The 23,306-nt window shown below is 40.2% G+C and overlaps 4 protein-coding genes and 3 non-coding genes across 14 annotated transcripts; 2 read left to right on the top strand and 5 right to left on the bottom strand.

Moving 5' to 3' along the window:
• The first annotated feature begins 763 nt into the window (after positions 1-763).
• F53F8.3 (RING-type domain-containing protein) lies at positions 764-1,553 on the top strand. The gene is made up of 2 exons (NM_075595.5): positions 764-1,260; positions 1,314-1,553. Exons 1-2 carry the CDS (start codon positions 777-779, stop codon positions 1,457-1,459), a joined length of 630 nt encoding a protein of 209 aa, NP_507996.1. The 5' UTR covers positions 764-776; the 3' UTR covers positions 1,460-1,553.
• Positions 1,465-4,612, bottom strand: klf-2 (Kruppel-like factor 2). The gene is made up of 6 exons (NM_075594.4): positions 4,597-4,612; positions 4,479-4,565; positions 3,199-3,387; positions 2,730-3,150; positions 2,625-2,684; positions 1,465-1,754 (listed from the first exon to the last, which is right to left on the bottom strand). Exons 3-6 carry the CDS (start codon positions 3,385-3,387, stop codon positions 1,525-1,527), a joined length of 900 nt encoding a protein of 299 aa, NP_507995.2. The 5' UTR covers positions 4,479-4,565; positions 4,597-4,612; the 3' UTR covers positions 1,465-1,524.
• Positions 4,613-4,643: 31 nt separating this feature from the next.
• F53F8.9 lies at positions 4,644-4,714 on the top strand. The gene has a single exon (NR_070296.1). It is a non-coding gene; the product is annotated as an Unclassified non-coding RNA F53F8.9 (non-coding RNA).
• A 2,566-nt stretch (positions 4,715-7,280) lies between these two features.
• Positions 7,281-8,875, bottom strand: srsx-35 (G-protein coupled receptors family 1 profile domain-containing protein; the record flags this gene model as incomplete). Its single annotated transcript, NM_075593.2, has 7 exons — positions 7,281-7,449; positions 7,493-7,694; positions 7,741-7,874; positions 7,919-8,032; positions 8,455-8,563; positions 8,611-8,723; positions 8,775-8,875. 7 exons carry the CDS (start codon positions 8,873-8,875, stop codon positions 7,281-7,283), a joined length of 942 nt encoding a protein of 313 aa, NP_507994.2.
• Positions 8,876-11,757: 2,882 nt separating this feature from the next.
• mlt-11 (Papilin) lies at positions 11,758-23,090 on the bottom strand (the record flags this gene model as incomplete). Of its 8 annotated transcripts, none has more annotated exons than NM_001270012.3 (16): positions 11,758-12,292; positions 12,717-13,331; positions 13,380-13,604; positions 13,651-15,354; positions 15,406-15,690; positions 15,736-17,148; positions 17,259-18,836; positions 19,024-19,278; positions 19,332-20,288; positions 20,551-21,268; positions 21,312-21,535; positions 21,585-22,122; positions 22,193-22,579; positions 22,653-22,780; positions 22,835-22,966; positions 23,016-23,061. In NM_001270012.3, 16 exons carry the CDS (start codon positions 23,059-23,061, stop codon positions 12,135-12,137), a joined length of 9,363 nt encoding a protein of 3,120 aa, NP_001256941.1. The 8 variants fall into 8 exon arrangements, with proteins under 8 accessions (NP_001256941.1, NP_001256940.1, NP_001256938.1 ...); NM_001270009.3 differs by having other exon boundaries at positions 11,759-12,292; positions 20,524-21,268; NM_001270014.3 differs by lacking the exon at positions 22,193-22,579 and having other exon boundaries at positions 11,765-12,292; positions 15,736-15,864; positions 17,008-17,148; positions 20,524-21,268; positions 21,585-21,846.
• Positions 17,749-17,860, bottom strand: W01F3.5. Its single transcript, NR_102136.1, has one exon. It is a non-coding gene; the product is annotated as an Unclassified non-coding RNA W01F3.5 (non-coding RNA).
• Positions 18,455-18,544, bottom strand: W01F3.4. Its single transcript, NR_102135.1, has one exon. It is a non-coding gene; the product is annotated as an Unclassified non-coding RNA W01F3.4 (non-coding RNA).
• Positions 23,091-23,306: the final 216 nt, after the last annotated feature.

The raw sequence follows: 23,306 nt of genomic DNA, 5'->3' as shown, positions 1-23,306 counted from the left end.
AATTGGGCGAATCTTATGAATATTCCTACATTCATTTTAAAAAGCAAGCAAATTTGAAAATATTAAATAAAACAGGGAAAAAATATTCAAAAAGGCACAGCTTGAACTCCGTATTTAAGAAACCTTCTAATAATTTTCGGCAAATCGGTAATTTGCCGAAAATGAAACTTTTTGGCTAATCCGGCAAACCGGCAAATTTGGCAGACTTCAAAAATGTGTACTTGCCGAATTTGCCGAGCTCGGCAAATGCTGATATACACAAATTAAAAATGTTGCTCAAAATTAATGGTGTTGATCAGAAACATAATGAAAGCAAACATATAACTTTTTGGCAATTTTTAAATTCCAAAAAATATTGCGATCTACCAACTATGATGACCACGGCAAATTTGGTAAATTTCTTTTCAATTTGGGTCAAAACATTTTTGATCTACTGATCTATAATCTTCAGGAACCCCATTTTCTACTCAACAAGACTTGCCTCCCGGGAAGAAACGCTCGTCGCATAGGGCATAGGGCGAATCGATAATTATTCCTCCCAGTTCGGCGCGCTCTGCGTTTCCGCAAAGGTTTTCTTTTCCCATTTTTTCTTATTTAATCATTATTTAATTATTCAAGAGATGTTATGATCACTTTGATAAGATAATACTTGTATTTCATCCAGCTCTACTATGTTTCTCAATTTCTGTTCATATGCAACCTTTAATTTATTCAAATATACTCTCCCACTCTCTCATTTACTCATTTAACTAATCATACTTTTTTTCAGAATTTCCATGTTGCGACGTAGCTCGAGGCACGCGGACCAAAGAAAGAATGGTGCACAGTTGAGAGCAGAGGAAGAAGCCAACAAGGTCAAATTGAGATTAACCGCGGAGAATGAAAAGTTGAAGAGTGAAGTGGAAAAGTTGAAGAAAGATCATGAAGAACTGTCAAGGGTTACCCTGAAAGTCAATACAGAATTCACTATTCAAGAATCACACATGGCACGATTACTGCGAGAAAACATGAGTTTGAAGGAGCAACTTAACGACTTTTCCTTCAAATTGCGATTCAGAGACGATATGTCTCGCGTCGAAGAACAAGTGAAAAAAGAGCAGGGAGTCACAGACGGGTATCGAAGGAGAGTGAACCAATTGACAGAATTTCATGTGAAGAGTCAGGAAGAGCAACGAGGAGAACCGTTCCCATGGAGAACCTGCGAAATTTGTGCTTGCAAGTTTGAGGGAGAAACTATGGATCAGACTCCGCGAGTTTTGGGTTAGTTTTAAATTATTTTTTTCTAAATTCAGTAGAAAACTGAAAATTTTCAGGCTGTGGTCACACGATGTGCATGGGATGTGTTCAAAAAATTGTCGGGCAAGGGTACATCAAATGCCCTTTCTGCCGGATTGTCACAAAAATTGGAACTACGCCACTCAATAATTTGCCAAAGAACTACATTGTTCTTAATATGTGAAAGGATTCAATCTACTGTTTATTCATAATTAAACGTATCATCTCACTCATAATGAAACGAAATCTTCAAATAAAAGTCATGAAATCCTTGAAATCATCCATTCCATCGTCTTGTTCATCCGTTTCATGCCGCTTCATATGTAACTGCAAATGATCACTTCTCGAAAATTTCCTGGAGCATTCTTTGCATGCAAACGGTTTGGCTCCAGTGTGCTTACGGTAATGGCGGGTTAGCTCGTCGGATCGTGCAAATCGCCAAGAGCATCCAGGCCATTCACATGGATACGGCTTTTCACCTAAATGAGAAGATTATTATCGAATAGGTAATACTTTGGCAAGCTGCTGACTAGGGAATGTTCAAAACTCCAAGTGGCCATTTGGTGTGAAACTAACATCATTTGAAAGCTGAGATTTTCAGCTTGAAAAATCTTAATTTCTGCTGCGGATATCAAAAGTTGTTGAAAATTTACGACCGGATCTGTATAAAACTGACTTTGGCTATCCGTTTCTCAAACCTCAAAATTAAAAAAAAGTGCTCAACTAACATAAAAGTTGAAAACTTTACATCTTACCGTTTTAGAAATAAAAAGCAAGCTAATTTCCCAAGAAGCAGTTGCAAATTTATAAATTTTTAGATTTTCGCAGCAAAAAAACATTTTAAAAAGCTTAGCTGACGATCTCAGTGTCAGATCAAATCGCGACTCTGAGTTTCGTCAATCACCAGATAAACCAAAATATAATAGATATTTCAGGCGTTCTTCCTGCAAGCAACTTTCGCATTTTCCACACTTTCCGAAGCATTAGGAATTGGGTAAGTTATTATTTTCCAATTTTCCCGCAACCCTCCTAATTCTTATATCCATAGGCCCACGCACTTAATTGACAGTTTATTGATACTTTACAACTCCTTATTCGATACTTCTAAAAGGGGGATGCCGCGAAGTACCGGACAAGGCCAAATATTGATATGGACTAACATAACATAGCAACAGTAGTTGATTCCTGTGCATTCGTTACAAAAAGTATCTAGTGATTGATGAGAAGCGTGTTTGTCAACGGAAGTATCCCGTTACACAGAACAATGTGCCGACGAGTGCGCGCTGTTCACGACATTGAAGAGGAGGATATGATTAATTATGTATAATGAGGTTCTGTAAGCTACTCACCACTATGAACACGCTCATGAGCTGTTAGATGGGAACTTTTTGTGTAGACCTTGCCGCAACCTGAAAATGAAATTCAAGCTTAAGCTAAACACGCTTGCAACTTACCTTGATAAAAACACTTATGAACTCTTAATCGATCCAAAGTAGCCTTATCCCTCCGTTTACTCGGCACCTTTTTTGGTTTTTCAGTGCTCTGCGGATGATATACTCTTCCACGATCTTTTAAAGGAATCCTGGGATCTTCCTCGTCTTTACCCGACAAATCGCTTGAAAATGAGTAACTGGATACAGACGCTGCAGGCGATGGAACGAATAACTTGGCTTCAAACGGATATGGTGTCGAGCTTCCCGAGTTTTGATGTTCCATTGGAGTCATCGAAGGTTCCATGTGATTGAGGTGAGTTTCGGAATTATTCTGTTGTGGAAAGTCATGGGAAAAATTGAAAGAACTGTGCGGGCCTTGTGGAATATTTTCTTCGAAAGTTTGTTGGACATGGTTATGATGATTGTAGTGCTGCTCGATGACCTCAAAAAATAGAAAATTGAATTTAAAAACTTCAATTAAATACAAAACCTGATTATTAACAGGTCCCGTATGAAAATGATAGTTGTGAACATTGATGACTGGAGCCGCAGCTGCTCCATTATAATGATGATGAGATTGTTGGTGATAATGCTGCTGATGATGTTGGTGATGGGCATTTTGGTATTGAGACTGATGATAGTAACCATTTGAACTAGACGGGACTATGCTAGAGTACATCTGGAAGGAGTTGTAGATGAATAACGATAAATTGAAAATCACCAAAAAAGAGTGAGACTCTGAAACGAATTTTCAAAAATTACATTGTAACAGAAGGTCAAATAAAAATTAGCATAGGCAAATACTAATTCATTTTGTGGTTAAAAAAAGATGTAATGCCTGAACCTAATTGTATGCATAGTTCTAAATTTGTAGTGAAAATCTTAACCATAAGCCAAAGTAAGGCAACTTCTACTAGTAGATAGTACAAATATTCCAACACTACAACAACACCATGTAATACCGTTGTGCATACACACACGCACAAATGTGACGTCTTCATTCTCGTTCAATACATTTCAAGTCATAAAAGTCTTGCGTTCTTCTTTGCCTACTGCTTACTTTTCGATATTTGTTGTGAATTTTCAAAGCGAAAGTTGTAGTTCTTGTGAATATGTTTTTACGTCATATCACAAGTGTATATACAAATAGGGGGAATTAGTAGCAAAATTTTTGGATCTTTTTGATATTTAGAGAATTCACACTCAAACCGAAATATTCAAGAGATAAGAAAGTTAAAGGTGGAGTAGCGCCTGTGAGAATTTTGTCTCACTTATATTAAACCAAAGCGACAAAATATCATGATGCAACACTCCTAAAAATTTTAGGTTTCTCATAATTCCAGGTCAAAGTTTTGGCACATTGCCAAAATATTGAAAAATATGAGCCTTTGAGGAAATTCAATGCAGTGTCGCATGTTCCGACCCCTATAATTTTTTAAAACAAATAATTAAAACAAAATGAAAATATAAAAAATGCAAGAAATTTTTTTCCGACTTCTAAAATTATGAGTGGCAAAGAATGAGCACTTGTCAGTTTTTGACAGTAAATAGAAAAATTTCAAAATTTTTTTGAAAGTTTTATTTTGATATTCGGTCATTTTTGACACCATAGGAGTTGTTTTTAGCATTTTCCCCAATGGCGCTGCTCCATTTTTAAGAACTTTCAAGTTCGAAATTCTGGGAACTAACTACTAACTATAAGGCTCTAACTCTCAATGCACTGAACACGTAGGAACTAACTCACTAAAAACAAAATACCTATGTACTCACCACAAAGAACAAAACAATGTTAATGCTAGATTACAATACGTGCCTTCATTAGTAGAGCATCTATCGTGAAACTAAAGAAAAATGACTAATGTTTCCACAAAAATAAACATCCTAAGCGAATATACACACCTCTTCTGGTCTACAAAAAAGTGAGCTCCCCAGGCTCCAAAAAAGGGGTGTGGTGACACCAGACCGGTCACTCCTATGATAACAAACAGAAAACTTGAGCAAACTTTTCTTTCCCCCCAAGAATAGAAAATACAGAAAACTTGAGCATGTGTAGATGGTGGTCATGATATGTTTGATCTAAAGATTACGACACTTTTGGGCATTTCGAAAAAAAATAAACATGTCAAGAAGACGATGGTCAAGCTAGAAGAAAATTATCCAAGAAGGCGCACATATGCCCTGCAAGTGCCATTTTATGATAGCATGTCAAAACTGATAGGCATGGGCAAACAGTAACCAAAAAACGGGGAGGTTTGTTGTTTCTCTGAGAAAGGGGTGGCAGAAAGGTGTGTGCGCGGAAAATGTGTGGAGGGGAGATGGGTGTCATTAATAGAAGAAGGAAGGGAGTTTTTTGGGAAAAGGACATGTGATAAATAATTTTGTTTTCAAAGTTCAGAAATTTTATAGAAAGAACACAAGGCTTTGTAGTGCTCCAAAGTTATGCCGGTTTTGATCAATAGTACAGTACATCACGGGTGGGTGGCAAACGATTTTTCCGGCAAATGGGCAAATTGCCGGCAAATCAGAAATTCTATTTCTATGAAAATTCTATGAAAATTTCAAAAAAAAAAACGGAAAAAAATTCAAAAAGGCACAGTTTTAAGTGTTTCCGTCTTATAAAAAAAATCCCTCTAAACATTTTTGGCAAATCTGATATCCATCAAATTGGCAAACCGGCAACTTGCCGAAAATGAAAATTCCGACAAATAGGCAAACCGGCATTTTGCCTATTTGCCGGATTTGCGGACAGTCAAGTCACAACCAAGATTTGGTTTTAAATCTGAAAATGACGTGCGGGACTAAAAACAGAAGGGAAATGTAGACGCTAGATTGAAAAAAAAAACTATACATATCCACAAACAGTATCACTTACAGTACTCTAAAATGATACCCCAATGCTGTGTTTATCCAAACGTCCCCCCCCTCCCACCTCCAATTTTAGTACCCTCTTCCCTACCGCCTCGCCTTGCTACAGTCGGGAAGTTATGATTTTACGGGTGCGAACAATCCAGTAAGTGGGTGCGGAAGAGGAGGAAGCAGTGATTACTGTTAAAAGTGCCGACTAGGTATGTAAACGTACTTGAGAATATTGTTTGGACGGGCGGTCTCCTTTTTTTCAACTGCGGCGGGACCATATCAGTTTTATGATTGATTAATGTTTGATATATTGAGATAATGGAAAGGTGTGTTCGACTGGTAAAACTCGCAGTATGGTTTTAACTGAGGCAACTCCAGCAACCTAATTCTTTGTAAAAATTGTAACCGTCAGGATTTTGAGTTTTGACAAAAAAAACTAATAAAAATATTAGAAGATCTCGAAGAGAATTCAGATGTGAGTAAACAAGTATGTACATATGTTCTGAAATATATTTATATATACACATATATATTTACATAGACATACAAATTTAGTGGCAATGTATCTTTTTGTCTGACACTCTACATTTTTGCGTGTTTAAAAGTGCAAGATGAGTCGTAAACAATTTTCATTCGATTTTTGGAATCTGGTTTTTAAAATTGAACAGCAAGTAATAGATCGTAAAAGCAACACAAACCAATAAGGACGTTGCAAATTGACCGGAGATTTCTGAAATTTGTTTTTTTTAAATTTAAATTGTTGATGTACTTACTTGCAATAATATGTCACCAGGACCATAATCAAATTTCCAGTAGTCCCAATTACAAAAACTGTACAATAAATAACGAAAAGGATAATTAGAAGAGGTTCCATTTTTTGAGACAACGGAAGTGAGAAAATACAATAACTACAATCTATTATATAGGTATTTTTTATATCCTCTATAATTTGTATTATGAAAATAGGTGAATTCTAAGAATCCCTTAAAAAATATATATAATAACTTTAGTATAATAGTCGTTAAAAATATTTCTAGTTTTCGCAGATAAGTACATAAAAAACAAGACTATCTAAGAATAATCAAAAATCTTTTCCAGAATTATCTTGTTTCTAGATATGATAATCTATTACATATAATAGGACCTCATTAGTCAGCTTATCTTGAAAACGATACAATATACAAAATAACTCCCAACACAATCGTAATTCTGACCTTCTTGGTTGCATTTTTCGCGCTCCATTGACAATCGCCTGCCGGAGATGACGCGTGTAAAAGTCGAGTACTCTAAAGGGACAAAAAAAAATTCAGTTTTACAACAAAAACCAATCCGCGACGCGGCACTCAACGCTCCGTAAATCTACCCAAGATGCGGCCGAGCCAAAATGGCCTAGTTCGGCAAACTCTAACATTTCAATTTATGATGGAAGCCAGACCCGCGTGGAAGATGCAATCAAAATTGACAAAAAGATCTCGTACCATACTTTCAAAAATTATTTTAGAATGCTGGTACATTTCGGAAGTTTAATGATTCTTGACGTGGACAAGAAAATATTTCAACATGAACATTTTTTTGGCCTAACCTTCACAATATTGCAATACTACAGAAAATTACATTTATTTGTACAGGATCACACAAAAATCAATAGTAAGCAAAGTATACAACGATGTGATTGAGGTAAGAAAAATATATTTAAAAAATTCTTTAATGCAAATCCTAGATATGAAGTTCTTGTTGAATCGTGTTCAACGCGTTTGTATTAGTAGATGGTCTCTGAATACTTGATCTCTGTGCATCTGTAGCTTGTTGATAAGTGGTTCCTTTTGCTATGGATATTTCATTCGAGAGACCAAGCATTGTGCGCATTGCTGAACGGTAGTCTCGACTGAAAGAATGTTTTGGGCTAGAATTAAAAAATTTCAAATTACCTCAATTTGTAATACACCACGGCATTAAATGCGCTCGACGTGAATATAAACGTTCCGCAGTACAACTGAATCATTCTTGCCACGTCCTTATCCATTGGCAGTGTTACCGTAAGCGCACCAATCAAGTCAGTCGTCATCCAACCACATACAACAAGGCATACAGTGACCATTAATGATTTGAAGACTGCTTTCATTGAGCTATCTAAATTTAAGCGTAGAATTTCCTCAACTTCTCGTTGGTTAATTACTCATTCTCATATTTTTGATCTTAAAATACACATATGCGTAGATGGGCGGTACAAAAAGATTTATGACAAACGAGGTGAGAGCAAACATATCATAGGCATGACCCAATGATTCCGGGAGTAGGCAAACGACATTTCTAAAAAGTAGCTTGATTGCCGGAATTTAAGTAAAACTGCTTACCTTTTTGGGTCCCGTTGCCCAAATCCCATGATTAACAACGCAGAGGAGTATATGATTGGAAACGCCAATAAAATGAAGAAGTACTTGTAGCGTTCGTGTTCTAGCATTTTGTATCTGAAGTAGTGTAAGATTACTGTACACATAGAGAGAACAAGTGAGAATTTTGAATTATCATAAGTTTTGCCCAGTGGGTAAATTTGTTAACTCGCTACCAACTGACTTTTAACTGACTCTTAGATCAGCAGATGGAACGTACCATTCTTCAACCTAGGGCTCTCATGGGGCCGCCGCAACGGCGGCCGCGCCGGCCTCACGGCATCACTCACGCCGCATGTATCCAAATGTATAGTGCGGCGCGGAACCCCAAACGTGTCGGCCGCTTCCAAATAACTACCTTTTGAACTTCATTGCACACAGCGGCGCGACTTCGGCGTGAGGTTTCGCGCCTCACCCAGCAGGGAGCCCCCACTACTTTTTTTAAAAGTTTCCGCCATTACTTTTTTAAATGCAAGAATTTGCGTTAGTGTTTTGTATACCTTGTAGGAGCAGCTACCGCAATGAGCCTATCAATTCCAACAGCTAAGACACATGCATTAGACGCGAATGCTCCAAAATCCGCCGGGATATTGATGTAGAAGCAGAACTCTGGATAATTTACTTTTCAAATTCATTATCAAAGATAATTGACTCACCTTGCGTTATTGGTATAAACATAGACACCACAAAAGCTATGATGTCGGTGAAAAGCAGAAGATCACAAAAGCAGCAGACACAGATTAGCATATTGCAAATGGATCTTAGATTTCTGGAAAAAACCTCAATATGTGCTCGAACGTGCTTAAGATTTGCAACTCACTTGCTATGTAGCGTTACCAAAACCATCAGCAAATTTCCTGTGAAACCGACCACAAAAATTGTTGAGTAAATAAACAGAAGAATGATAAGAAGAAGCTCCATTTTCCTATAATACAATTCGGTACTGGAGGTTACTAGAAAAAAAAATGAAAAAGTGCGAAATCGGATTTCAATTTACAGTTTTTGATAAGGCAGATCGCAAAAATTCACAGTAAGGAGAAACTTTTTCTTTATTTTCAAAAAAAAAATTGTGACTGGCAGCTGAAATGAATAATAATGTCACAAGTATCATGACTATACGTCAACAAAGAACGTGGGAACTTTGTCTGTCTTTGATATCTTTCGATCACGTACTAAAAATTCTAACCAGACATCTAATTATCACAATGGTAAAGTTGTGGGCCCAATGGTCAGTTAGAGGACTTTTCCTGGCGCAGAATATATATACTTTGTCGTTGTTTTTCTTTATTACAAAACGTGTTGTTCTAGTTTTTTCTTTATGTCTTCTTTGAAAATGCTGTCAACTTTGAAAATCCAGAAAAAAATTGAAGAAAAACTGAAACAAAGCTGAAAGTTGGCTGATTTAAAACAGCTGAAATCCATTAAAAACTCAAAAAATGCCACGTGTCACGCAATGGTTAAGAATGAATTAGTTCTTGGAACATGTTTTTTTGATTTTTTGTTAAAAAATCCACACCGTGTTATGCACACAACAACAAACTTGGCGTCTCGATTTCTGTTAACTGCGAATTTTAAAAATTTATAAGTAATAAGTGATATAAAAAGAACGTATCGATCTGAAAATATTACTTATTTTCAAATCAAAAATTTTTGAAGAATAAACTCCAAACAAGTTATAATCTGGTATATTTGAGCTGTGAAGTAGTAAAAATGACATTTTCAAACAAAATTTAAAAACTACTAATGATTTGTTACACTGACGATCATTTGAGAACCCATCTAAAAAAAAACTAATCTTGCTAACCGCTAAAAAGAAAGGGATTATATCATGTCATGCATTTAGGTACATATCCTCCGAGTACTTTTTAAAAAATGTTCTTTGATTAGATTGGACCTACCTAGGCCGGAAAATTGTACTTCTAGAAATTAATTAGTTTACAATATAAACTAAAGTTCTTGCTAATAATTCCCACGATCAAAAGCCAAACCCAACAAAAAATTTTTTTTGTGAAATTGTGTCTAGTGTGAATTTTTATCTGAACTCAAAAATATTTTTCCTCACGGTCTACTGATTTACATAAAAAATTTCAAAAAATTGTGTTTACGAGTAACAGCTAAAGAAACACAAATAATGTTTTCTTAGAATTAGGATTATCTAACCCACAAGCTGGCTAAGCGCCAAAAATTGAAAAAAAAGTATTTCTACTTTCCGAATAAATGAATTCGATTTGTTATTTATAGCATTAATCGAATATTTGCAAAAAAAAAACCAGCTAAAACTTTTTGAGTGAAAATTCAAAGCTTGAACCAAACTCATTGCATTTAAAGAATTTTTTGAAGGCTTACTCAGCCAATGGTATTTAAAAAACTAAATATATATAAGTTAATATGACTATAACACTGAAATATAAAGAAAAAGGATTATTGGGAACCTATTGTTTTTAACTGACGACATTGATTCTTTAGGTAAATATATAATCTGTATCCTTGAAAAAAATGTTTGTTATTCTGTATTATGCTAAGATTAAAGATTGAGTAGACCTTGTAAAAAATTGCGTTGCAGGCTGTTTGGAAATATATCTCACAATGTTTCAGTTTTCAAAAATGAAAAATTGCTAAATTACCTTTTTATTCCTGCTCAAAAAACCTAGTTTAATAACTTTAACCGTTTTTTGGCTATAATTATCGAATTTTAACATTTTTTAAAGAACACTAAATATGCCAAAAGCAATTCGTTCAGACCTCAAAATTGGCTAAATAGCCGATTGTTTAACATTTATGTGTTTTAAATAGCTTAATATTTGACAAACGATGTTTCAAATTGAACGTCAGAAAAAGTAAAAAACACCAATAATTACAATTAGCCAGAAAAAATAAAACTTTGAAACTAGAGAATTCATTTGCGGGGGGATTCAAATATAATTCAGAGATGATAAAAATAACTTAGAAAGGTTCTATAATTAAAAAAAAGTATTTTCAGACATTAAGCTCCATTGTATAATTTAAAGCGCAAACTACTGCACTCCGCCACATTAACTAAAATTAAATAAAAAACGCATATGAAAATAACTTTAAGAATTTCTATGACTTTTGGACATTAAATTGGATTGATTAAATTATTTGCTCTTTTCACTTTTGACAAAATGATTTAATTTTCTTATGAATGAAGTTTTCAAAAAGCTTTTCTGTTTTTTGCATCATGAAAAAACAACAATTTCAAAACAAAAAAGGATGAAAAAGCCAATCGAAAAATAATGAATAATTAAAGGATGAATTAAAATTCCAATAGGATTATTTTTCTTAGGAATCGAAATTTCAATTACAACCAACACACTGGAATCATCCAACGTTCCACATTTTTGTTTTCTCTTTCAAAGATGTGTCTAGGCGGAACTAACTAAGTAAATTTTTTATTGAATTTAACTTTAATTTTCTATAAAATACAGACACAAGTACCACCCAAAATTTAAAAATTTGTGCTTTACACTTTCTAGTTTGTTCTGGTTATGGACATGTTACGTGATATGTGGGAAAAAGGTAAATACGTCAAAAATTGCAAAATGTCACATTTGTGAAGTAGGCGGACAATAGGAGGTAATGAGCTGAAAAATATGTTACGGAACATTTTAAGATTTTTTGTTCTGGAAAATAAAAAAAAAGGTTTCCAAATTAATAAAATTTTTGAAACTATTTTATTGTTATCTTCTCAAACTTGTTTTCAAACAATTTCCAACCTAGTTATAATTTTTTTTTAGTTTTCCATTCTATATGACAAAGTTAAAACGTTCTAAAAATAAAAAAAAATTAAAATAAATAAATTTATTCATTTTTTTAACTTTCAATGCAACGTAATTTATATTTCTAAATCTAATAATACAAATAAGTTATTATTAATTTATTATTTTTGGGTCATACATATTATTAGGGATGGCTGAGCCCAGGAGCAAAGTTACAGAGAAAATAAATATAGAATTTTGTGGATTTGTGAAAAAAAACGTACAACGTAAAAATTAAGGCTTGGCAACTTTGGAAGAAATATCAATCAGTCAAGGAAAACTCAAAAAAAAGAGTTCTGCAAAATTAAAAAAAGAGGAAAAACTGAGATTTCGGTGTGGGAAGAATGAGAAAATCTTAGAAGAAGGACGTCAATAAGAAAAACGAAAAAAAAAAGAAAAAACAATTACAGGCACAGAGCTTCACAGTCGGACTTTCGTTCGAATCGATTCAAATTGCCTCCACATCCACGGAAGAAGAAGAGCTTACAACGGTTGTCACGTGGGGAGTAGAAGTATTGAAGGTTCGTGCGTGTTGGTGTTTCGGAATCGTTACAGACGCGTCCTGAAATATACATTTTTGAGATGCTCGAAGTTCATCTCTAAGTTGAAATTCAAAGTAGCCCGCAGGGCTCTGAGGCAACCGAGATTTTTGGTAACCTGCAAGTGTTGCAGTTGCCGAACCAACAAAAATTTCGGAACGCTCAGAACAACCGGCAACTTCCGGTTTCTGAAACTTTGGCAATTTTTCGGCAACCGGCAACCAAGAAGTTTTGACGTTGGTAAAACAAATTTCGACAATATTCCGAAAATACGTCTTTTTTTTTCTTGATTTTACGTTTGCAAGAGGTCAATGTAACCCCGTTTTTGAATTTTTATTCATTTCTCGAGTTCTTTGTCTCGCTTGTTAAATTCAAATAGTAAGTTCAATATATAAATCTAACTTTGTGTGTTTTCATTGAACAGTTTTAATTCTCATTCACACTCACCTTCCGATGGCTTAATCTGACAAACACTCTTGTCCTGAACCATCATTTTTTCAGTGGTCGTCGTCACATCCTCCTCTTCAACTTCCTTCTTCTCATCAGCACCCAAATCAATGGACACTCCTCCCTCTGCACTCAAATCTGCTGCGATTGGAGAACTCTTGGCAAGCTCCTCAACCTGATTTACAGGCTTGTTTGGCTTCATTTGAAGGTGAGCCACAAAGTCTTCTCCATCCTCCTCCTCATCATCTTCTGATTCTTCAACGTCAATGTTCTCAACCTTAGCCTCTGTGGTTGTTTCTGTGTTGGAGGCTAGTCGTGGTGCAAAGATCTCCTCAGAGGCGATTCTTTGAGCATCTCCATACAGTGGGCAACACAATCTAGAATTTCTTGCAGAATCAATTGCGCAATAGTATCCCTTGGGGCACATCTTGACTCCATCGAATCCTGATCCACAAAGCATTGGTTCTCCGTTCTCCAACATCAATGGATCGGCGGCGTCTGGGCACATGTACTTTGGAGTTGACAGGAAGATTTGGCGATTGAAGCCACGTGGCATGTGAGATTCGTTTTTGACAACTCCACGAGACACATCCTTGACAATCTCTTCTGGTTGCACTGAAAGAAGAGATACGTTTTAAAGGTAAGCCAAAAGTATGAACTTACTCAATTTTGGATCAACTCCTGGACAACAGACATCTGGTGGTCCTCTACGACAGTAGTAGCTAGTTGGGCATCCGATGGACTCGGCGGAGTTTCCACAGAGAACTGGAGAAGATCCTCCAAGTGGTGCACGCCCTCCTGGGCATTGTCCTGGCGCAAGTTTCTCCTCCTCTTCTGGAGTGATCTGTGGCGCGGCGGTGGTGGTGGCGACCTTACCGTTCTTGATGCCTGAAAATTAATTGATTAGAATAAGGAACTTGAACTAACAACTAACTCTGGATATTAAGAACACAAAGACGTTGACAATCTTCCAAAGATCCAAAATTGTTGGCATTTCCATCACATCCAGAGTATTCGAACAATCTGCACGAATCGGTGACTCTATCGTAGTAGTATCTGAGATGAGCCTCCTGGCAAGATCCCTTAACGACTGGCTGAATGCAAAGTGGGTTGGCTCCATGACGTGGAACTGCCGCGGATGATTTCATGCGAAGTGCACGAGAAACTTGGCGTGGCTTCTCGGCGTCGAATCTGAGTGGAGCGACTACTGAGTCGATGTTGAAACTGTTGCTGTTTCCAAAAGTTTGACGCTTCTGTCTTAGTGGCACCTCGTCCATTAGTCGTCTAATATTGAGAGCTCCGAAAACTTTGTATCCATTCTTGGTTTCATCACCACCATATCCTCCGAAGGCGTGTTTGTCATATGGATCTTCTTCTTCTGGGCAGCAGAAGAAGTCGATTCCGTTGAAGTAGCAAGATGATCCGTCTGGGCATTGGTTCTTTCCTGGAAGGCACATCACTGGACGTCCATCAGAATATCTGACTTCAGTACGCCCATTAGCACAAGCTGGCATTCCATTAATAGATTTAGTTGGTCCGTCGGCTCCCTTGTTGAAGATGTCTACGGAAATCTTTTGGTCTTGGGATCCATCAAAGCTTCTAATTCCGGAAGCCTTGGCTCCAGTTTGATAATTGACGGTCTCCTTTGGAGAAGCTCCAACAATTGGTTGACCGTCGTTAGCAGTTGGAATTTGTTCACGACCAAGTACTGGCTCTGCCTTGTATGTTGGGATTACAGTCTTGGCGGCGTGAGCAGCTGGTGGATGAGGAGCCAATGATGGTGGAAGTGGGGTGGTTTCAGTAGTTGTCGGGGCAGCAGTCGTTGGTTCTGGAGCAATTGGTCCAGTTGATGCAGAAGTAGCAGCTGCTGTTGGTTGTGGAGCCTGAGGAGTGACGATCGAAACTTGTGGAACTACTGGTTGTGGAGTTCCTGGGGACTGAGGGACAACGACACGTGGGATTTCTGCTGGCTGTGGAAGTGACTGAACTGATTGAACTGGTTGAACTGGCTGAATTGGCTGCACAGGTTGTGCAACTGGAGCAACTGGAGCAACTGGTGCAACTGTAGTTGGGACTTGTGGGATAGCAATTCTAGAAGTAGTAGCAACTTCTGGGAGTCTCAATTCGACATTATCATCGATTAATCCGTTGACACCAAACTGGCTGGTTCCGAAAGTGTTGGCTGGAGCCAATCCTGGCATCGGTGGCATTTCGTTGGTCTCTGGAAGAATGATTGGATCCTCTTCCTCATCATCGTACTCCTCTTCTTGAGAATCAACAACAGTTGGGGTAGTTTTCTCGATCACTGTGGTTGGGGTTGGGAGAGGCACTTGACTTCCTGGGGCTCCAATTGGGAGTTGTGGGACCTTTGGAGTTTGGGCTGGGACCGGTACTGCGACCGTGGCTGGAGTTGGAGTTGGTGGGAGAGTTGGGGTCTTTGGTCCGGATGGTGTGCAAATTCTCTCACACTCTGATAGAGTCTCAAACTGATTGGTGTTTCCTCCGAGTCCCTCGAACACAAATTGCTCGCATCTGAGATTCTTCATGTTGAAGTACCACTTGACGTTGTATCCCTTTCCGCTTCCAGAGTCCTTGTCGAATGAGCAACGGTCTGGGACCTGGGCGAGGATCACGTGATCTACAAATATTGGAATTTATTGAATAGAAGAAGCTTATAAAGTTTACTTACGTGGCATACACTTTCTCTCGCAAGTATTTCTATCGAAGAAGTTATTCTCATTTCCTCCGCATGATCCATAAGCAAACTGCTCACATTGTCCGGTCTGGCTGTTGAAGAACCATCTTGGAGTGTAGTTGGTGCAGACTCCAGCGTCTGGCGGCATAGCACACACGACTCTTCCGTCAAACTTTGGCTCAAAGTGTGGTTGAGGTGTGGTTCCGAGTGGAACGACGCTAGCTTGAACAGTTGGAGCTGCGGTGACAATGGAGACTGGGAGCCCAGTTGGTGCGGATTCTGAAAAAAAAACCGTTGAAATGTTACTTCTAAGATTCTACTAACCGGTCAAATCGAGATTTACATTTTCCATAGTTCTGCTGATTCCGTTTGGCTCTTGTTCCTTATGCTGCTTGACAGTTTCGACAGCTTTTACAGCTTCCAAGGTCTTTGATCCGGCGGCTCTCACTGGTTCTGTAGTTTCAACAATTTCCGTGTTCTCGTCATGCTCTTCGTCCGAGTTGAAAGCAAAGTCACTGACGACTTCACCACTCTCGGATGATGTGATCATTTCGGCTGATGCCGCCTGGTGTCTTTGGGTGGTGCCTGATGATGGGGTGATAACTGGGTGATGAACAGGGATAGGAGTGCCTTGAGAAGTGGTGGTTGGGGAAGTGTATGGGACTGTGGAGGATTGGGTGGTGGTGGTGACAGGTTGTGTCTCCTGAGCAGGCAAGGTAGTTGTGGAACCTCGTGGTCTAATCTGAATCTTTTTCAGTGGGGCGGTGGTGCTGACTTCTTCAGCAGATTCCATTTCAAATTCAGAGGAAGCATCCTCCGATGAAATGACAGAAAGTCGTTGGGTGCTTGGGGATGCTTGAGATGATGTTGAAACCTCTTCAGATTTCTGGGCAACTCTTCTTCTTTCTTCGGGAACTTCTGGGACTTTGGAGGCTTGTGTAGCTTTCGAAGTGGTTGGTAGAGCTCTCGAAACTTCTGGTGCTTCCGTGGAAGCTTCTTCAGAGCTTGAATCTACTGGGGCTTGCTCTCGAGTTTCTGGTAGTTCTGATGCCTTCGGTGAACTGGTTGACACAGGTGGCTCTTCCGGAGTCTCTGTAGTTTCAGGAAGTTCTGGGGTCACATTCGACACCTTTGGTACTTCTGGAATTTCAACTGGGCGCTCTGAAACTTCTTGCTCCTCCTCAGATGTCATTTCAAACTCTGAAGAAATTCCCGATCCTTCTCCGCTTCCTAACATCATATCTCTATCAAACTCCTCACTGACAACCTTGGCTTTTGGTGCGACAATTTTCTCGAGATCCACAACTTGGAAGTTCTTCACATCTTGCTCTTCTTGAACTTCTTTGATTACCGGAAGTGGTTGCTGTGGAGCAGAGGATTCATCCTCCAACTCCTCAGATTCAGAGGTACTAGGAGTATTGGTGGTGGCGGTGGTGGTGCTCGTAACTTTTGTAGTAGTGCGCGGGGTCTGGGTGGTGGTGGTGGTTGGCCTGGTGACTTGGAATCCTTGAATCCTACGTGGCACAATCAAAGTACTCGGTGCTGGTGGATGAGCCTCCTGGTGTGCTGCGATCGTCTCGAGACCTTCAATCTTACCGTTTGGTCCACGGACAGCTGGGAGTGGGGATGAATAGGTGGGTACTACAAGTGGCACAGTTGGATGAATTGGGACACCGTGGGCTCTGCTACGTGGGTGCTCTTGCTCTTCAAGAGATTCATCTTCGTCGTCGTGGATGCCTAGAACAAAAGGAACTTATTAGGATGATTCATGCAAAATGAAAATTAAATGTGACTTAAATGTTTGTGTGAGTTTTGAAAGTTGAGAGTTAGTAAGTAGTGCGTCATACCTTCATTATCTCCAACCTTCACAGATCCAATAATAAAAGATCCATGTTGAGGTGTTCTACCAGCTTTCTTCTCCTGCCTTAAAAACTCATTTGCCTGCTGCTGGAAACCTTTGCTCAGTTGCTTAAATTGCTCAAATGCCTCTTGAGCCTCCAAATTATCTCCTTCCGATACTGATCCTCCTTGAACAAAAAGTCCTCCTTCTTGGGTTTTATTGATTCTGATGCCGGGGATGGTTGGACCAAAGTAATCGCCATTGTAGAATGTATAACGGGTCGGATCAAAATTGAAACGAGCTGGTAATTGTTGTTGGTTCGACTTTTCTAGCTTCTCAATTTTCAACTCTGGTTTCTTCTTTGAAGTGGCTGGACTTTGCAGCCACCATGGAGCTGAAGTGGTTTGATACCACGGTGTCTTGGTTTGTGATCCAGTAGAAGGTGTTACAAATCTATGAGGGAATTTAGATGTTTCTTGTGTAGGTGTAGATGGAGACTGGAAGGATGACACTTGATGTCCGATAATACTAGTTTCAGGTGCTCTAGATGGAACACGAACTGATTCTGCTGGACCTTGAGATCTTCTTGTAGCTTCTTGATCTCTAGTTGACGACGTGACACCAGCGACTCTTGGTTGTACGGTAACCTGCTGGGTGGATCTTCCAAATGTTTCAGCACCTCTTGGCGTTGGGACCTCTTCCGTCCGAGTCACCGTTTTTGGATGGAATCTAGATTGTGGTGGCTCTGGAGCTCTTGGTCGAACGATTTCTGGTTCAGAAGCACGAGACACTTGAGATGATCGGCTTGATGAAGAAGTCGACGTTGTTACATCGCCAAGATGACGGGGAATTGTTGTAGCTTCGGCAGGACGGATGGATTCTTGTGGAACCTCGACACGTTGGCGACTGTCGAATCTTCCGCGGCTCTGTACCACTGGAATATGCTCTAATGGCTCAGATGGGGCGGTGGATGTTTGATGCTCTTGGCGTTGAGATCCTTGTGGGGCTTCTGCGCGTTGTCGGTTGTCAAATCTTTCACGGCTTTGAGTCACAGGAATTTCCTCTAAAGGTTGAGATGGAGACGTGGATCCTTGTGGAACTTCAAATCTCTGCCGGCCATCAAATCGTCCTCTTCCTTGAACAAAGTTGTTACCTTGAAGGTGCGTCGGTAGCTGCGGTCTTTGTGATCCAAAAGCTTCCAACTGCTGACCAACTTCAATTCGATTTTCAGCACCTTGTTGTTGTCCGGCAGAAAAGGCTCTTCTCTGTCCCTGATCTTGCCCGTTGTATGTGAAGTAAGTTGGATGAACCGGTGGGCTCAGACCGACCAAGTTAACATTTGGAGTTGGTGGGGAGTAGTTATCAATTTTCTCGGAATCATAGGCTTGAGGTCCAGGGCCGACTGGCTTGAAAATCGGGGAGGCAAATTGACGATGAAGCTTTGGAGCTGGGAACGCTTCGAGTTCTTCATTCTTGCTACTTGACTCCACGTCTTCCGCTGATGTGGAAGATTCCGTTTCGGAGGTGGTGGGTGAGAATTTAGCATGCTTTGGTAGTGCAGAAGTAGAAGACGTTGGTGAACCGCCTGAAGCGTGCAATAGCATAACAAGGTGAATGGAGAGGTGCAAAATTACATTCCAAAAATGGTGAGGTTTTAACACAGTTCAGCTCGATTGTTAGGTATATTGGAAATTTATAGTTAAATTAATTTCACCCAATAATCAAGCTGAACAATGTGTCTAGTGTCGTTTTCTGTCAGAAAGGCAACTTACTCAAGAATCTGGCGCAATGAACTTCGCACTCCTTCTGTGTGAAGAAGTGATTTCTGTTTCCAGCGCATCCTCCGTACTTGAATGGGTGGCAGGTTCCATCGTCGACATTGAAGTACCAACGATCGGCAAAGTTTTTGCACGGTCCTGGCTCGACTGGCTGAAGACACTTCTCTTCGATTTGAGCAGCTAAGTTACGTGGAAGATTTGGAAGTTGGTCTGGCTTAGTTTGTTGATGTTGAAGTGTGTTAACAGCGACTGCAAGTTTTGACGTTTAAGATTTTTCGAATGAATATATTTTTATGACTTACATTGTCTTGGTGGCTGGGAAGATGGAGCTGGTGGGGCAGCCTCGGTAGTTCTTGGAGCTGGTGGTCCGACCTCAGTGACTCTTCTGGAGCTAGATGCTGGTGGCTGAGCTTGTCCAACAGTGGTTGGCCTTCCAGTTGGAACATGTGGTGGGGTTGGGGCGGTTTGTGGGCAGATACACTCTTCGCATCCTTGACGGTTATGGAACATCATGCATGGGTCGCGGCAAGCAGATCTATCCAGTGGTGGGCAGTTTGGAAGAGACTCTTTTGGAATAGAGGTAATTGATCCTGGTGGAGATGCCTGTTTGACTGGTGGGCATGAGCAGAATGGACATCCGGAACGATCATTAACGAGTTGACATCTGTTTGTGTCACACGCTGGTGGCTCAGGGCATACACCTCTATTGACGCACTTGTTTGTACACTCTTGAAGTGTAGCGAAGTTGTTAGCATTTCCTCCACATCCACCATAGGTGAAGCTTCTACAGGCATTGATTGATTTGTCGAATGCAAATCTCGAGAAGACTCCGGCGCACTCTCCAACCTCAATGTCAGCTTCACATGTTGCAACTGGGGACTTCTTCATTGCCATGACACATCTCGAACGGCATTCTTGCATAGTAGCAAAGTTGTTTCCATTTCCTCCGCATCCTCCATAAGTGAAGGCGCGGCAATCTTGAGCTTCGGCATCAAATGCGAATCGTTCAAAGACTCCATTACACTCTCCAGCGTCGACATCATTGGAGCATACTTGAGAGAAATCTGGAGTAGCTGATGGTGTTGGCTCTGGCTTATGGCAAATAGCCATGCACTCTTCTTTGCTAGCGAAGTTGTTTCCGTTTCCTTGGCATCCGGTGTAAGTGAACACGTCGCAGTTCTTCTTCTCATCATCGAAAAACCAACGCACAAATTGTCCTCGACAGTTTCCAGAGTCACGTGGGTGAAGGCATCGGTTAACTGAAAGGAAAACAATATTTGGTTTAGTTAATAAGACAAAAAAAATTAGAATTAGTTTTAAATAGAAAAGTTAAAATTAAAAGAAAGTTATAACACATTAAATTTGGAACAGTCAACTTAAACATTTCGGTAAAACTGAATTTCAAAAAATAAAGAACATAAGACACCTGCGTTTGCAACTCAAAAATAGAAACTTATAAGACACATTTGATTAAAAAGCGTTAGAAAAGCAAACCCGAGTCAGTCGTCGTATCTTCGATACCTCCAAGAAGTACGGTGTTCTGTTGAGAAACTGGTGGCTGGACATGGAGTGGTGGCTCTTCCTTTCCATCCTCTTGTTCCTCTTCGACAACCTCTTCTTCCTCCTCTTCCTCATCTTCTACAGTTTTGACTGGAACTCTAGTAGTTTCGAGTCTAGAAGCTCTGGTAGTTGTGGTTTGAACAGCTGGAGCAGTTGGTCGTGGCGTTGTTGGAACTGGAGCTCTTTGCGTTGAAACTCTGACAGTTGGAGCTGATGGAGCCAATGGGGTAGTTGTTGGCACTGCGTGCTCCTCATCCTCTTCTGTCTCTTCCCAGCTGAGCTTTCCGCCGTTTGGAGTAATTCTGATTCCTTGGGTGGTTCTTATCTCGGTATTTGGTCTGTTGGTGACTCCAGATTTTTGCACTCCGCATGCACTCTCACAGTCTTCGACTCTCTCGAAATTGTTCTGATTTCCTTCACATCCTCCCCAGAAGAAGTACTTGCACTCGTTGAGATCCGCGTTGAAGTAGAAACGAAGTTCATACTTGTCGCATGGTCCACGTTCCTTTGGAAGGGAGCAGCGGGTGGCACGGGCTCCGCTGGTTTGGAGGCCAACTACCTTATTGTTCTCTGGACAGCAGACGCTCGAGTGTTGGACAACACTGCAACGATATCCGGATGGGCAGTCGGTCTTAGCACAGTTCACTGGAACTCCGATCTTAGTCTTAAGTGGCTCTCCCTGAAAAATTTAAAGTTTAGAAGAGTCTTGAAAGAAATCTTACAATTTCACACTTTGGCAATCCAACTGGTGGTGGTGCACATCTGTCCTCACAAGCCTCTCTGCTCTCATAATTGTTACCATTTCCTCCACATCCAGAATACGTGAATTGCTCGCATTTCTGAGAATCCTCGTTGTAGAAGTACCGTTGGAATGACCCATGGCATGGCCCTGGAAGGCTGACCCCAACGCATTCCTTGGTGTTGACTGTGCGGGAAGATTGAATGCCTGGAAATGATCAGTTGGAAAACCTAGAAAAAAGTTTAAATTTACTCACTGTAACAATCAGGTCTAGTTCCATCGCGAGTTCTGCTGTTTGGCACCTCAATACCTTGGGTGTTAACGCAGAAGCATTGTCGCCCGTTGGTCTCGCACTGAACACGCTCGAAATCTCCGGAAGCAGTGCAAGCTGGAACAAATCCTCCACGAATGGAAGAAGATGAAGCAGAAGCACGACGACGTTCACATTCGGTTCGTGGTGCACGAGTCGTCACATCCTCAACAGTAGTGGTGGTTGGAGCCTCAGTAGTTGCGACGGTCTGAGGACGTTGAGTTGTTGTGGATCTTGTTGTTGTTGGTTTGGCAGTGGTGGTGGTGGAGGTTTTGGTGGTTGATGGAGACATGCGTTCGGTCGTTGTGGTGGTTTGAGCTTCTATAGTGGTCTCAGTGGTAGTCACCTCTTCGGTGGTGGTTGGAGCTTCAGTGGTGATCTCAGTGGTAGTGACCTCCTCGGAAGTAGTGGTGGTTGGAGCTTCAGTGGTTGTGGTAGAAGCCTCAGTGGTTGGGGATTCAGTTGTGGTAGTGGTAGACTCAACCTGGATAGTGAAAGTTTAGATAGATGCGGTCATAATTTAGTGAGGAAAATGTTATGCTGTTAGTGCTTACCGATTGTTGGGAGCCATCACTGGCAGAGTTAGTAGGTTCTTTGAAGTTAAAAGGTTGCTCGTCGACTTGCTCCGACGTTTCTTGTAGTGAATTTTTTGGATCCAATGGAATCGGATTCTCAGCTTGTTCTTGCAGCTCGTGGAATTCGAATGGTTGAGGATCCTCCGTGGTCGTGGTGGTTGGTGGTCTTTTTGTTGTGGTGGTAGTGGGGGATGTGTAATGATATTGGTAGGGTTTTGTAGTATGGTGTGGTGGTGCTTGGGTTTCGGTGGTGGTGACAGGAAGTGGATAAACATTTCTGATAGTGGTGGTGTCAACTGGTGCCCCATAGTTTAGAGTTGATGTGACATAGAACTCAACTCTTTTGACCTCTTTTGACAAGATTTCCTGAACATTTAGGTGAGGTTCATGCAATCAATTTTGTCGTGCAGTTAAGGCTACGTTTAGAGTTTTCACTAACCTTCTGATAATCCTCGGTGGTGCTTTTTGGTACTCCAAGGTTGGCTGGTGCATTGCTGATACAAGCATCCTCACACTCCTCCTTGTATCGGTAGAGGTTTGGTTCCGTCGGATCCGTGGCGCAGTGTCCTGAAAGCACAGAATTAAAAACAATCTTTCAATAAATAAAACATTGCAACTCACCATATGGGTAACTAACACATTCTCCGTTCCTCAAGTAGTATCTGAGCACAAATTGTGACCTCTTCGGCGTCTCGCCGTTTTGTGATGGGCACCGCCCGCGGAATGGTTGTCGTTTGCACGGATCTACGGCTTCTGTAAAATAAAAATTGATAACTAGTTTCCAATGCTTATCTCAATATACCTGTGGCCACCACAAGGGCAGCTAAGAGCAATACGCACAGGCGCATTGCTTCTATGTGTAGGTTTGTGCCTGAAAATAGCAAATTACATAGATAAAAAACATTATATCCATGTCAATGCAGAAAACCAAAGAAGGAGAAAGTGAAAAGAGGGAAGAAAAATGAAACATGCATGAGGTCATCTGAGGGTGTCCGTGGAGAAAGTAGGCCGAGTAAATAAAATGTGAAAGTGAGATGGAACGGACAGTTTGAGGATTACTAGAAAAAGGTGGAAAACTGCTCGGTTAAGAACT

This window comes from Caenorhabditis elegans, chromosome V, assembly GCF_000002985.6.
Source record: "Caenorhabditis elegans chromosome V".
Lineage (NCBI taxonomy): Eukaryota > Metazoa > Nematoda > Chromadorea > Rhabditida > Rhabditidae > Caenorhabditis > Caenorhabditis elegans.
This window is presented reverse-complemented; position numbering and strand designations above follow the sequence as displayed.